Source organism: Marmota flaviventris, chromosome 2, assembly GCF_047511675.1.
Source record: "Marmota flaviventris isolate mMarFla1 chromosome 2, mMarFla1.hap1, whole genome shotgun sequence".
NCBI classification, from domain to species: Eukaryota; Metazoa; Chordata; class Mammalia; order Rodentia; family Sciuridae; genus Marmota; species Marmota flaviventris.
The window spans coordinates 106,947,511-106,962,138 of record NC_092499.1 but is presented as its reverse complement, the minus strand read 5'-3'; the positions used below and the strand labels follow the sequence as shown (position 1 = coordinate 106,962,138).

Genomic DNA, 14,628 nt, shown 5'->3' with positions numbered 1-14,628 from the left:
CTGTTGCCTCCACTGAGTACTGATGGTAACACATTCCTCTCATTCTTAAAAAAAAAAAAAAAAAAAAAAAAAAAAAAAAACCACTCAGATTCTTAAGAGTTTTGCCACAAATGGGCTTCGTTGGTAGTACAGGGTCTACCAGGCTATCTTCAGCATGCCATGCTCTACTATTTAAAGAATCTTTGTGTGCTTTTTCCCTTCATTTGTCCACTGGTGGTTAAAGAGCAACCAGCACTTGTTCATCCTTTATTTTGTTGCAGTGTTAGGAAATTTTATTTTTAAGGATGTGCTGCTTTATTTTTAACTTCTTGCTATTAAAAGCTTTTGATTTATTCTTGGACAGTGCAGTAAGAGTGGCTTCCTGCAGCTCCTGTTTGACTTAGGGCTTTCACTTATAGCTACAGTAGAGGTGAACTGGAAGGATTCTGGAAGAGAATTTCTGTTTTTGGGATTGACATGACCACCAGGGTCCTGGGAGTTGCAGGTCAAGCCTTTCTGTAGCTCCTTCCTTCACCCTCTGAAACAGTTGGAAAGGACAGAAATAGGAAAGCAGCTGGCTTCTTTCATCTCATATGCATTACAATTCTTCTTCCACTAGATTTATATTAATCTTCTATGGTGAAGCATGGAGGGGAGTGTTTTATTTCTGCACTTTCCCCAAAGGATTTATGAGCGAGCAGAGCCAAGTTTCTGTTGGAACAGAAGGTCCACCACTTTGGACAGTAGACAAATAATTGCTCATTCAGCTGTTACTTACATAGTGGGGTCTTGGAACACACTAGTGTATACACAAACATAGAGGCCCCAGTCTCGATTTCAAATTAGGTAGGTGGAGAATAAAGCTCCCATGCTCCCATGTACCCTGTTGGAAGGAATGTATTACCAGAATTGTGGTGGGGTTCAGCAACTGCCCAGACTTTGCTATGTGATGGGGACAGCTCACTGTCCTGCTGATTCTTAAGGACTCACAGCCTTGGGCCAGGGAGAATCTTCTTTCACAGAAAGAGAGAGCCTCTGAAGGAAATCTCAGAAGCAGAGCCATCTGAGTTGTTTGCAGAGTTCTGTGGGGAGATGGACCGAGGCTGCCCAGGTGGTGAGCTTGAAGACCCGGGCGCAGCCAGCAGATGTGGAGATAAGCTGGAGTGGAGAGAGGACTGATTTTCTGTTTCTTTCATGTTTAAGCAGATGCCAGGTGTGAGGTGTTCCTACATCAAGAATGGTTTTATTTATCATTTTTGGAATTTTTGCTAAGTGCAGAGCCTTGTGGTGAACATTAGAAGAAACAGGAAGTTGTATGCCCATGAGGAGTTCAGAATAGACCTGGAAGAAGTCAAATAGGTGCCCAAATGCTATTCCAGGTCTGAGCAGAGAATGGGTAGTGGGGAGTGTCAAAGGTAGGCTAAGTTTGGAATCACCTAACCTCAACGTTCCAAATTGGAAAACTGGTGTTATAATTAGGAGGTAGTGCTTTGAAAATCTAAGTGTGTTCTTAGCACATGGGGAAGCTGGAGAAAGTAGGCGGCCAAAGCATTGGGCCTGATGATTTCTCAGATCCATGTCAATTCTAATCATCTTGACATGGATGAATTATTTGAGAAGATAATCTCTGAAGCGGGCTGCACATCACCTGCAGAGCTTGCAGGTTACCTCCACGGGCTGAACATCATCGATTTTGAGGCCACCATTGGAAAGCAGGCGGGAAAGAAAGTAGGGAGAAAAAAAGGAAAATAATAAAAAGAAAGAGGATTAAAATGGTAGAGCTAGCCATGACCCACTGCCCATGGTTTGTAGAATATTTAATCCCTGAGGAAGCATCTTTAAAAGCCATATTGAATTAGGTGCTGCCTCAGACCTCTGACTTAAAATAACGCGTTCTTGGTGACACACAATCAAGAAACAATACACAGCAGGCAAGTGAAGGGGAGTCTGGGGGGTTTAGTTCCCATCAACACCATCCTGATTCAGTAGGGACAAGTTGGTGTTTCCTCAGTAGCAGTTGAAGCGTTTTGTACAGGGAAGCTTCATAACCCCACTGCTGCCACGTTGGGGTCTGTGGTTCTTCTGGAGGTTTTCAGGCACCCCCCCTGTAACAGCTGCAGGCAGACCTTCTGTTGTAGGATCTCAGCAGATCCCGAGGACTCTCTCCCCAGGAGGCTGTCCTCTCTAACCACCTCCTTCCTGGCAGAGGCCTCACACCAGAACCTGCCTTGTCTTCCACAGGGTATTGTGGTGCCTTCATGCTCAGAGTTCTTTTCTTTTTCTTTGTTTATTTTTTGTGTGTTGTGTGTTTTTTGTCATAATCATGAACCCATTAAATGAGCAGAACCCATTAAATGGGCACCTCTGTGACATAAACATGCATGTGTCCCTAATGCCCTCTCCTGCCCTCCCCTCTCATTTTGAAGCTTTCTGAGGAATTGCTTGCCATTCTAGTTTCCTTTTCATGATTAGGAGATGGCAAAATCAGCTTGGGTTTTAATGGGTGCAAAACCTGATAGCTAGGGTTCTGGGTCTGACAAAGGGAATGCGGTAGAGGGAGTTTGACCTAGGACTCCAGAGTGGTCAGAGTCCTCTTACTTTTGTTTTTCTCTCCAGTTTTAAAATGAATATTGGTTACCATGTTTGCTATGTGATTGCTGTTTTTCTAAAGGAACTTGCATCAGCACTGAAATCAGCCTTATCTGGCCACCTGGAGACTGTGATTTTGGGCCTATTGAAGACACCTGCTCAGTATGATGCTTCCGAGCTGAAAGCTTCCATGAAGGTAAACACGTGTGAGATGTTATCTCTGTCAAATCTGCCATTAATATTTGTGAATTACAGCTATTTGAGTGTAATTAGGTGATTTTCAGTTTTGTTGAATTCTCATTTGGATTTTTTTTTTTTTAATGAACTGAAGCTATAAGTTTCAGGATTTGTACCAAAAATATTTCATTTACTTTTTTTAAGACTGCAAAGAAATTTCATGATGCTGAGAAGTCAGTTACCAGCTGCTACGACTTGGCACCTGGGCGATTGGAATGCCATTTGGGAAAACTACTTCCTTGATTACACTTCCTCCTTAAGAAAGATATGTTGTGATATTAAGGAGAAAGAAGAACTCGTAGCTTTTGTTAAGCAGAGCTTGCAAATTCTGCCTGTGCATTTGTGAGCGTTTCTTCCTCTGCCCTTCTCCCTGTCATGTCCCATTGTTTGTTTCAAATTCCAACAAAATCAGAACAGCATAGTACACATGAGGGGTGATTTCAGAATGTGAAGGGTGTCTGTGTTTAGTTCAAAGTCTTTCAGGGATGTTATATCTCTCATGTTTTTCAAAGTTATCTCGAACTTGTAATTTTAGGTAAATTAGCAAAAATTCTAGGTTGTAACCCCTCTGAATTTTGTGTATCCCTGAAGTACCAAATATTTAAGTGTAATGGATGCATAAACGTATGCAACAGCAAAGTCCATGACCCTTTTCAGTGTGTGCTTGCATGCAACTCTTTGAGTAATCTGCTACTGCCCCCTGCTGGTACAACTGGGAAAAGCCTCCGTAGCTGGGGATTGCCTTAGTTCCCCGATATTTTATCCTAAGTCTGTATTTTCTGTGATGCCACTGTTTCTGAATTATGAACTGAGCTAGAAGCCTGCCAGACAAGCTAATGTCCCAGTTCAGTTGTCATCCTTTCCCCAGAGAGCACCTCAGGATGAGGCTGCTTCACACGCATTTCCAGGTCCCTGGAACTTCATAGCTCAAGGCTGCTTCAAGATCTGTTGTTAAATCCCTTTCTTTCAGTTCTTCATGAAGCTTAGCTCAAGCTACTCTTCGTTTATGTGGACTTGCTCTGAGTTTTCTCAGCCGTTTATACTGCAGGAAAGGTATAATCAAGAATGATGATGTGCTAACAACACTTAATGAAATGGCTTGATAAGACAGCACTCCTGCAACCAAGGCTTTGGACCTTTGGAGCCATGTTGGCCTCTCCAAGGTTTCTGCTGACCTTCAACACTCAGATCAGATTATCATATTTTCATCAAGAATCCATTTAGTTGTGATTTCCTGTGATTTTACTAGGACCTATTACTAGGTTTTAGTGACTTGAAACAGACCTGTCTGAGCTATCAGTCACTGTTGTAATCTATGTAATTGGACCCCATGAAGGGTGCTTTAACTGCTAAATCTTTGACCCTGTGCCAGTTCTTCCATTAGCTATCATAGTTGAGTACCCTTCTGAAATCCATAAAGCTTGAAGTGATATTAACTGAACTATTCTTTTTAAAAATAAATAAATAAATAAGTCTTTTTTGACTTCTGGCGATACCAGTAACAGTATCTGCCATATGTTATAGGAGAAATTGCCCTTGTGATAGGAATCCTGGGCAATCTAGGGAAACTTTGGGCCAAGTTATGGAAATTACCAAGGTCACCTTCAAATGTAGAGATCAAAACACTTGAAATTTCTTAGATAGTAACACTGGCATATCATTGGTGGGAGGAAACAAACCTTTCATTACTCACCTATCTTTCCTTTCTAAAGTGTCGGGGTATAGCATTTCTTTCAACACATGAGTTGCTTTTAGACTGTATTTCAATCATCCTTGAAACTGCCCCTCCCTATAATATTCAAAGATCCTCAGTAGTCATTTCACAGCATCTATGTACAATGTGGTGTGGACCTTTTGCTAACAAGGGAAGGATTCTTGGCTTTGCTGGAACCTCTACACATCATGATAAAAGCCCTGGAGGAAGAGCCATTGGCTCAAAGATTAGATTAAGAATAAAATTCAAAATTAACCATTCACCTGAGGCTTAGCTTAGATTATACATACTACTTTTTCAAGGGCATATAAACCCTAATAAGTTTAATTAATAGCTGACACATTTTTCGTGTGGATAAGTAAGTTTCTTATTGTATTAACACCTTATAATTGATTTACATTTTAAACAGTTGTAATTCTACTTAGTTCAAAGTGATATTTCCATATTCGGAAAGACAAGTATTAGAGAATCCTGATTATTAAATCTTGACTTTGATCATGAAGCCAGCTTTGAAATACATGTTTCATTGAGTCCTTTCAAGCTATCTGGCACACTCAAAATTGTATATATTAAATTTGAATTCATCACTCATCAGATTCTTATTCCTTAATAAAGTGTTGGTGTCGAGGTTTATTTGGCACTTCATTATTTCCTTTTGCTTCTCTAAAATGCCCGAAGAGTGTATAATAATCAAGCAAAAATGGAAGTACAAGAATGAAATTTTTAACATTAACCCAATTTTACATTTCAAAGGAGAGAAGTTAAAAATTTTATCTTAACTGTACCTTTCTCTGGCAAGAAGGACTTATTCTAATCTACCATTGGTGTCCACAAATGACAACATCAAATTTCTATGTTCCTTTATTTTAGATTAGTGAGAAGGGTTGTTAATGAAGATAGTTCTTTCCCATTTATTAAAGTTGTGAGTGGTTATGCTAGAAATTAAAAAGTAAAGAAAACTAGGAAGAAGAAAGAGTTATTTTATCAACCTGTCATCAAAGGACAACTACTTTTAACATTCCCACACATTTAAAAGTAATTTTAACTTAGTTGAACCCAAACATGCCACTCATGCCATCTTGTGCTCTGGGGAGGTATTTTTTAAAGGAATAGAAAAATGCCATTGTTTTGTTGAAGACTATAGTACAGGTTGCTGAGTAGGCATGTGGAAAGGAAAATGCCAACAGACCCAATCCATGTTTGAAGTTTACCTGATGGAGATGAGAGAAAGAGGCCATTGATGAGGAAGATGGCTGATGACTGTGCTTCTTGGTTCACAGGGGCTGGGAACTGACGAGGACTCCCTCATCGAGATCATCTGCTCAAGAACCAACCAGGAGCTCCAGGAAATTAACAGAGTCTACAAGGAAAGTGAGTAGCCCTGTTTCTGTGATCCATCCTCCCAGCTGAGTTTCTATGACTCCCTCATGGCCACCCCAGTCAGTGTTTGGGAGGGGGTGCTGGGATTGTGAACACACAGCAGGAGCTGCCATGTTGGCCTTCCCGGTGAGGCTGGACATGGTCCTGGCCCCTCTCCTCCACCTCCTTGTTGCCCATGTTTTTAGCTTTTTTTTTTTTTGGTATCAGGGATTGAACTCAGAGGCACTCAACCACTCAGCCACATCCCCAGCTCTATTTTGTATTTTATTTAGAGACAGGGTCTCACTGAGTTGCTTAGCACCTTGCTAAGGCTGGCTTTGAACTCATGATCCTCCTGCCTCACCCCTGCGCCCCCACCAGCCACTGAGATTACAGGCATGTACCACTGTGCCTGGCTGCTTGTTGTTTTTTTGTTCATTTGTTTGTTTTGTTATATATATATATATATATATATATATATATATATATATATATATATTTATTTATTTTTATTTTTGTTTGTAGCTGTAGATGGGCAGCATGCCTTTATTTTAATTGCTGTTTTTTGTATAGAGCACTAAGGATCAAACCCAATGCCTCACCCATGCTAGGCAAGCACTCTGCCACTGAGCCCCAGTCCCAGCCCAACTGTTTTGTTTTGTTTTAAAATATTTTTAGTTGTAGGTGGACACAATACTTTTTTATTTATTTTTATGTGGTGCTGAGGATCGAACCCAGTGTCTCACATGTGTTAGGCAAGCACTGTACCACTGAACCACAACCTCAGCCTCCTGTATTGATTATTACATTTTACTAGAACTTTTGCAAAAGGATAAATAGGAGGGAAAGGGTAGAAAAAAATTACTTCTAAAAAAGATCTGATAGGGAGAAGAAAGTACTATATACATATGTCATGTATTGAGTACTATCTATTCTGTGCTCAAAAGGCTACCAGCTCTGGACTATGGATCACTCACGACTTACTGCAAGAGACCCATGAACCTCATAGCAATCTGGGAGGCAGTGTGTAAATTAAACAACACAGCCTACCTTGCTACTGTATTTCAGTATGGGTACTATTTTGAATAATGAAATATAAATCTATTTAAAAGTATTATTTGATTTTTACTGGTTTTTGCCATGGTGCATTTTCTCAATTCATGGGTAATAAAGTACAAGGGTGTGAACGTGTGTATGTTGCCCTACAAATGTTTTGTTGTTTGAAAATGAGTATTCGTAATTGAGATGGTTGAGAGCCAGTATTTTAACTATAAAAGAGTTCCCTGATCAAAGTGAGTGCCGAGGAACCCTGGCTTGATTTAGACCTGTTTATCCCTTGTCCCTGGTGACTCCAGCTCTGATGTTATGGGGACCAATGTCATTCTTGAGAGTGTGCCCCCAGTTTGGGTTTCAGAAGCACAGGCGCCTCCTGCCGACACAGCTGTTCCTACTTTTGAGGCTTAGTCGCTGTGGGGGATTATTGGGGTGGGTGGCTGGTTGGCTGTGTAGGCAGAAAGCATCACACTAGATGTGTTGTTTTCCAAGTGTACAAGACTGATCTGGAGAAGGACATTGTCTCCGACACATCTGGTGACTTCCGCAAGCTGATGGTTGCCCTCGCAAAGGTGGGTTTCTGGGTTTATTTGACCGGCCTTGCTTCCTCCCAAGGCAAGTCACATACCTCATTTTATACTTGAGAACAAATTAACTAAATCCTCTGTGCCTGCATCAGAAATTCTGCTGCATTTCCGACAGTGGGTTTGCACCGTCGCTGCCGAGTTGTCATTTTTGGATAATAGGATTTCTTATCCTGAGAAACCGCATGGACAACTGGACTTTGGGGGCCAGAGGAGGAATAGGCAGTTCTCAAGTTCTGGCCTGGATTTATGTGCCAAGTGTCTCCATGTGACTTAGGGAAGGTCACTTTGCCTCTATCTGTGGCCGCACAGGACTCATTGGGAAGTGACCCTCTGTATCTCTTACTTCCCACTTCTTAATGAGAGCATTTGTCCCTGCAGTCCTTTGTCTGGGGTGGGGCTCTCTTTGTGGAACTGATTGCTAATGATGACACATTAACATGGGTGAAAGGTGCTTCCCCTGTGACTATTAAGTTCTTGCCCTGTGCCACTTAATGCCTGCGTCAGGGGAGAAGGAAATTCTGTTCTCTGGGAACCCTGATGGCAAATGACTGATCAGCGTGCTACACCCTGGCCCACTCCCATCTCTATTATTACGACAACTCCCCTGCTGTCTTCATCTGCCACCAGCCTGTGCACTGCTACCCTCAGATCCTTATGAAATTCACTTTCACATTTTATCCCCTGATCAGAACCTGTTTCTTTTGCATCAAATTCAGACTCCCAGCTGCCCTCACCCTGGGCCTCTCCGCCTCCGTCCTCGTCACTGGGATTCTCTCTAACTCTGCTCTGTCCCCACCTGTGCTGTCCTTCTTATGGGGAATGGCTTCCCGCCTCCTTTCACTCGTCACTCAGGGTTCAGCCTTAGCCACACCCCATTATCCCCAGACCTGCTGACTCTGCTTTCTGAAGAGTTCTCCTTTCTTTTGCATTTCTGGTCATCTGAGTGCCCGAGAGTATTGTCTTACCCTGTGTTCCATACTTCATTCTCCATCCGATTGCAAGGTCCCTGAAGGAAAGAATTAAATGTCTTCAGCTCTTCTTGGGGGAGGCGGATCCTGTAAGGTGCACAGCCAGGCCTGGGTTCTGAGGGGGCCGAGGATGGCGAGGAGCGCAGACTTTTCACCTCCCTGGACTGCCTCACCCTCCTTGGTCTTGTCTGGACTCAAAGTGAAAAGAAAAAGTATAAGTGGGTGTTCGTATAGGAAATCAAATAGTTGGGGGAAAAACAGTTTCAGTTTTAAAATACACAAAGGAATAGATTTGATGTTCTTATTTTTCCCCCTAGGGTAGAAGAGCAGAGGATGGCTCTGTCATTGATTACGAACTGATCGACCAAGATGCCCGGGTAAGTACCAAGCTCTATGGTTTAAATTCCTATTTTTTAAATAAATCTCTGGAGAGTCTGTATAATCATCTGTTTTCTGTGTAACTGATTATCTCAAAACTTAGGGATGTGAAACAACAAACAGTTATTATCTCTCAGTTTCCGTGGGTTAGGAATTGGGGAGTGGCTTGGCCAGGTGGCTCAGGCTCAGGGTCTCTTGTGAAGTTGCAGATGAAATGTTGGCCACGGCTGTGATTGCCGGGGGGGGGTCTCACAGGCTCAGGGGGATCTCTTCTTAGACTGCCCGCCCTTGTGGTTATTGGCAAGAGGCCTTAGCATCTCCCCACTGGGCTCTCTCCAGGGTTGCTCGAGTGTCCTCACAACATGCAGCTGGCTTTCTCCTGAGTGAGTGATGCAAGAGCCCAAGAGCCAGGAGGAAGCCCCAGTGCCTTTGATAACCCAGTCTCAGGAGTCACACACTGTCCCTCTGTCATAGTTTTTTCATTAAAAGTAAGTTCCTGAGTCTAGCTTACAGTCACTAGGTGGAGAATTTGCTTCCACCTGTGGAAGAGAGGAACTTGAAAGAATCTGTGGCCATGTTTTAAACCCACAGCAGTCTGAGAATGAGAGTTTCTCCTTCACTTTCTGAGGGGATTATTTTTTAGGATGTATTTCCTTTAATGCTGGTATTAATTAGCAGATCACTAGTTGACTCACTCACCCTCATTCAGGCTTTGCTTGTCTGGAAGCACCAGCTTCTGCCGGGTGGGATGTGGCCGTGCACACCAACAGAGTGAGCGCTTGGGGAAGCAGACGGTGGTAAAGGCACAGCCAGGGATGGGGAGGCTTTCTGCTCTGCTGTGGTGGGAGCAGAGGAGAGCTACAGAGGTCTGTCCTCTTTTCTGGCTGAAAAGAACTTTGCCATAATCACTGAGAACTATTCGTGAAGCTGATGTAGATTCCTCTAAACTGTATGCTAGATCTAGAGGGTCAACTGTTAGCTCAAAGTGTGCCATAAAAGTTATAGGAAAAAATTAATTTGAATTCATTTTAGTTTTAAAATTCAGAATATGCTGGGTAGCATATTTAGCAAGAGGTGGAGAGGGGTTTTAAATCAGTAATAGAAATTGGGTTTTGCAGATGATGGAGAATCAATGAATGAGTCTCTCTCCATATAGAAGCCTTTCTTCCTCACCTTCAGCCATTCTTACCTTTACTTATGGCCCTTAAATTTTCCTGGAAACTGAAAAATGAGATTGGAATGGCTCCTTTTCTGCTCCATTATTTACTGAGTTTCTTGGATGGGGCTGCCTTCTTTTAGTAGAATCTCTCAGTCCCTCTTAATATGAAAAGCTCTCAGCCTTTCCCTTCATGTTCAAGGAAGGAGACGTGTACAGCACCAGCCTCATGAACAATCTGCATTCTTACTTTGTGTCTGTCTGTGCCTAATGAAGATGGCTATAAGACTCTTGACCTAAATGGTACATTTTTGGTGAAGTCTGTAAGGGCACCCTTTCTCATTTGGCATTTTGAACGTGCAGCTCTTTGGATATTTTTACATGACATTTCTCTTGACCTTTTTTTGGATCATATAGTTAACTTTTCCTTGTTGGCTTTGCTTGTAGGATCTCTATGATGCTGGAGTGAAGAGGAAAGGAACCGATGTTCCCAAGTGGATCAGCATCATGACTGAGCGGAGTGTGTGCCATCTCCAGAAAGGTGGGTGCTGTGCTGAGGAGGTCTTGTCACCCTAGGGCTCTGAGCTGGGCTGGGTGGTGTCCATCCTGGGGCTCAGGTCTGCAAGAATAAGACTCACTCTCTGCTTGGCCCTCCCATAGGCTCTCTGGTTTTCTTTCACCAAATCCATTTGCCTTTCTCTGTCATTCTGGAGCCTTCTCTCTCCCAAATGTCATCATATTTGGCACTGAGTTTGCTTCTCTTCCTTGTTTGAGAAACATTTTATCTTGACATATTTGTTGAAACAAGGGCTTGGCTGGGTGCTTTGTATTCTTTCTCAAGGCTTCCAGATAGAAAGGGTTCCACTCACGGGAGATGGACATGCTACAATCTGTGACCTGGGTCATGCCATTCGGGACAGGTGCATGACCTGCTGCTCTAAAGTAGACTGGTGCAGTGCTGGCTCTGGTCCACAATGGCAACCTCTAGCTGCCCAAGACACTACCTATGATCAACCTCATTCTTTCTTTATTGTGGTGCCTAGCCATGTGGGTGACCATTGAAGCACTGACCAGTGGCTCTGACATAATGATGATTTGTGGCTTTTCCTTAGTATTTGATAGGTATAAGAGCTACAGCCCTTATGACATGTTGGAGAGCATCAAGAAGGAGGTCAAAGGAGACCTGGAAAATGCTTTCCTGAACTTGGGTAAGCAATCAACCCTAGTGGACACCAACTTTCAGAGAACAGTATGGAATCAGAAGGAATGAATGGCCATCCTCTTAACTCAAGTGGATGTGGGAAGAGTGGTATCTAGATGTAATTTGAATAGTTTTGTAATCTTAATTCTTAAGCATAAAGATGCAAAACTGAAGAACAGCTTCACTTGGTAGAACAGAGTTGGCAGGAAGAATAAGGCAAGAGAAGAGGGGGCTGTGGTGGAGAAATTCACATGCATGCTTGGGTTTCTGCAGCCCTCAGAGTGCCCTGGTTGAAAACCACAGCGGAGCTTAGTAGTTCAGAGGATTGCAGTTTCCCTTAACCTTTTGCATCCTGCAGCCCACATCTGCTGCATCAGGTCATTTCTGGTTGGTGCCCTGGGGTCAGGGCATCATTTCCTCCTGGAGAAGGTTAGATGAGCACTGTACCTCTGATGCCCTTTCTTTTCTCCACAGTTCAGTGCATTCAGAACAAGCCCCTGTACTTTGCTGATCGGCTGTACGACTCCATGAAGGTAAGGGCAACTGGCCAAGAAGCCCATGTTCCCATGTGATTCTTATTTTATGCCCTAAACTAAATCTCCTTGACTGGTGGATGGAGGGAGGGACCCCAGTGTCTGGAAGCAAGAACACACTAGTCAGCTCTGGTTACATTTGACAGGTGAGAAAAGCACAAGTCCTTCCTCTCTGAACTACTTGAACATGTGTTTGGGTTCAGGGAGAAAATAAGTGCCCCTGGAGGGAGGAAGTGCTAAGGGGTGGTGCTGTCTGGTTCTTGCAGGTGGTGTGGTTCAGTAATTTCCTGCTGTTACCCCCAGAGGAAAGACAGGCGAGGACAGGAGTAGTAGTGAGCACCCCCTATGCCATAGCCATTGTGCCCCTTACCTCCTTGACTGAAACCCTGCAAGGTTTATATTCTTTAAAGATGAGGGGACTGGAGCTCATGGAGCCTCAGTCTGCTTGAAGTTTTGCAGCAGATCTGCACCTGTCTGACTCCAAAGCCAGCTCTGCGAGTCTCCGTGAACTAACCATCTCTTCCCATAGACCCATCCCATTTTTCATTCCTTGGACATGCCACATGGACATGCCTCCAGGCCTTTGCTGCTTCTCCCTGGAGCACCTTCCTTGTCCATGTTGCTTCTCTGCCATTTCTACTTGAGTTCCATGTCAGATGTGACCCTTTCCTTGATGTTCTCAGCCTGAGGCTCTGGAAGTACACTCAGGGGTCCTTACTGTCTCTACCATTCGCATTGGCATAGAACCATGAGAAAGATGTGTGGCAAGTCCTCTCTAAGCCCCCGAGAGGCAGCAACCTTATGTCATGTACATAAGGGTTCAGGCTTCTTGGGCTGAGCTTTGTAAGAATAGGTGCTCCGTAGACATTTATTGAATGGACGAGTAAGGTTTGTGCTGATTAAATCTTGGTGTGTTTGGAATTCCAAGATGATCTTTGTTTCTTGAGGAAAAAGTTCCACAATTGTGTTTTCAATCTCTCAGGCAGCCTCAAGAAGCAGGAGTGTGCCAGAAAACATATTAGATGCTTTTTAAGTGATAACATTGTCGGGGGATTTAACTTGGAATATCAATTTGACTTTCAGGGCAAAGGGACTCGTGATAAGGTTCTGATTAGAATCATGGTGTCCCGCAGTGAAGTGGACATGTTGAAAATTAGGTCTGAATTCAAGAGAAAGTACGGCAAGTCCCTGTACTACTACATCCAGGTAAGGCCCCTGGTGTTAGGTTGGCCCTGCCTGGCCATCCAAAGGGCTTGAGGTCCCCAGGCAGCTAGCCAATTTTTTCTGTTTTCTAAGTCTCTGGGGAAGAAATGTTGGTCACCAAATATCAGGAATTCACTTTGAGAGGTACCCTTTATGATTTGTCCTGGATTCTGTAGAAACAGGCCAGTATTTTATATTTCCCATGTCTGTTACTCTACAATGATAATGGTGTTTATCAGGATGATCCTACAAGAGTTGGTGACATCCTGAAGAAACTCTGAACACCAATTAAAGTTTGTATTCTGTTGTATTTCTACAAGAATATTTCTTGAAAAATTGTCAGAAAATCATGACAGCATTTAATTACTTAGAACTCCTGTCTCTTCATTCAGTTTGGTCTCTGTCCATTTTAGAGTGATGGAACATTGGTATAAAGTGATTGCATTCATAGTGGTGCCACTGTGCCTAGATCAGACAAGCTTGGAAAATCCCTTTTTAAAAGATTCTGAAATTTCTAAAGGCATGTATATGGTTACTAAGGATATATTTTGAGGTGGGTTCGGTCAACCTAGGCTTCTTAGGGCATATGTTTAAAATTGATGGACCAGTTAGATTCTTGGTAATTGTTTCCTCACCTCACTAGCACATTTCCTTGTAACTTAAGAGGCCATGACATAGCAGTGAGGAGGAAAGGTCTCCAGTTCTCTGTGGAAGGGTGGGGGAACAAGAGGCACAGGGAACTATTTTCAGGACCTCACTACAGGCAGAGCTACGACTCTTCTCTGCCCTTGGGATTGTATTTGGAAGTCTCCCAAGCATGTTTTCCAGCCACACTCCCAGGGGGCCTGACAGAGCTGTGGCCCTCTAGTGTCTGCATGCAGGAAGAACCTGCAGAATCCTTCTTGGGTCATGGGAGAGACTCACCTGTGCTTCAGGGCTGCTTGCAGGTTTCTGTGGAGTTGGGTCTTTTTCCTGATACAGCATTTCTCTTTTCTCCATGGCCACTTGTAGCAAGACACCAAGGGCGACTACCAGAAGGCACTGCTGTACCTGTGCGGTGGAGATGACTGAAGCGCGGCAGGGTGAAGCGCCCAGAAACGGCGTCCCCTGTGCTCCCACCTAACCTTCTAGAGGATCAGCTTGCGACTAACAGACCCCTGTCTCCTCCCTGTGAAGATAATGTCTGCCTTGCCCCTGCCCCCTTACTTTAGTTGCCTAAGCGTTGCCTGGCTTTCCCACCCATCCTCTCCTTTAAGCCAAAGAAAAGAACATTCCAAGGATTTGGAAGTGAAGTCTATGATGTGAAACACTTTGCCTCTTGTGTATTGTGTCGTGAATAAACCGAGTTTTTACTTTAGAAACAAACACTTTGTTGGCCTTGCTTTCCATTTAATGGTTTAAAAATCACGCATGCTTAGGATCCTGTTGTTTAATGGGTGAGCCTGTCCCTAAAGGAAGAGGGAGAACTGGGCCGTCTGATTCAGTAGACACGATCCAGATGTGGCTCTTTAAGTATAAGTGAATTTAAATCATACAAAATTAAAAATTTAGTTCTTCTTTCATGCTATCCACATATCAAATGCCTTGTATCCACCTGTGGTGAACAGGTCATATACTGGATTTTGCCTGGGGAGAGCATTTCCATTATAACAGAACCTTCTGTAAGCAGCA

The 14,628-nt window shown here is 43.4% G+C and overlaps 1 protein-coding gene across 1 annotated transcript in view; it reads left to right on the top strand.

The window, feature by feature from the left end:
* The window catches only part of Anxa2 (annexin A2), a 40,324-nt gene extending 26,002 nt beyond the window's left edge, over positions 1–14,322 (top strand). The window contains exons 5-13 of the mRNA XM_027924647.2: positions 2,651–2,764; positions 5,800–5,890; positions 7,424–7,503; positions 8,804–8,863; positions 10,468–10,561; positions 11,133–11,228; positions 11,696–11,754; positions 12,838–12,960; positions 13,969–14,322. Coding sequence (XP_027780448.1) covers positions 2,651–2,764; positions 5,800–5,890; positions 7,424–7,503; positions 8,804–8,863; positions 10,468–10,561; positions 11,133–11,228; positions 11,696–11,754; positions 12,838–12,960; positions 13,969–14,028 — 777 coding nt within the window. The 3' untranslated portion in view covers positions 14,029–14,322. The remainder of the gene's footprint in view (positions 1–2,650; positions 2,765–5,799; positions 5,891–7,423; positions 7,504–8,803; positions 8,864–10,467; positions 10,562–11,132; positions 11,229–11,695; positions 11,755–12,837; positions 12,961–13,968) is intronic.
* The last annotated feature ends 306 nt before the right edge of the window (positions 14,323–14,628 follow it).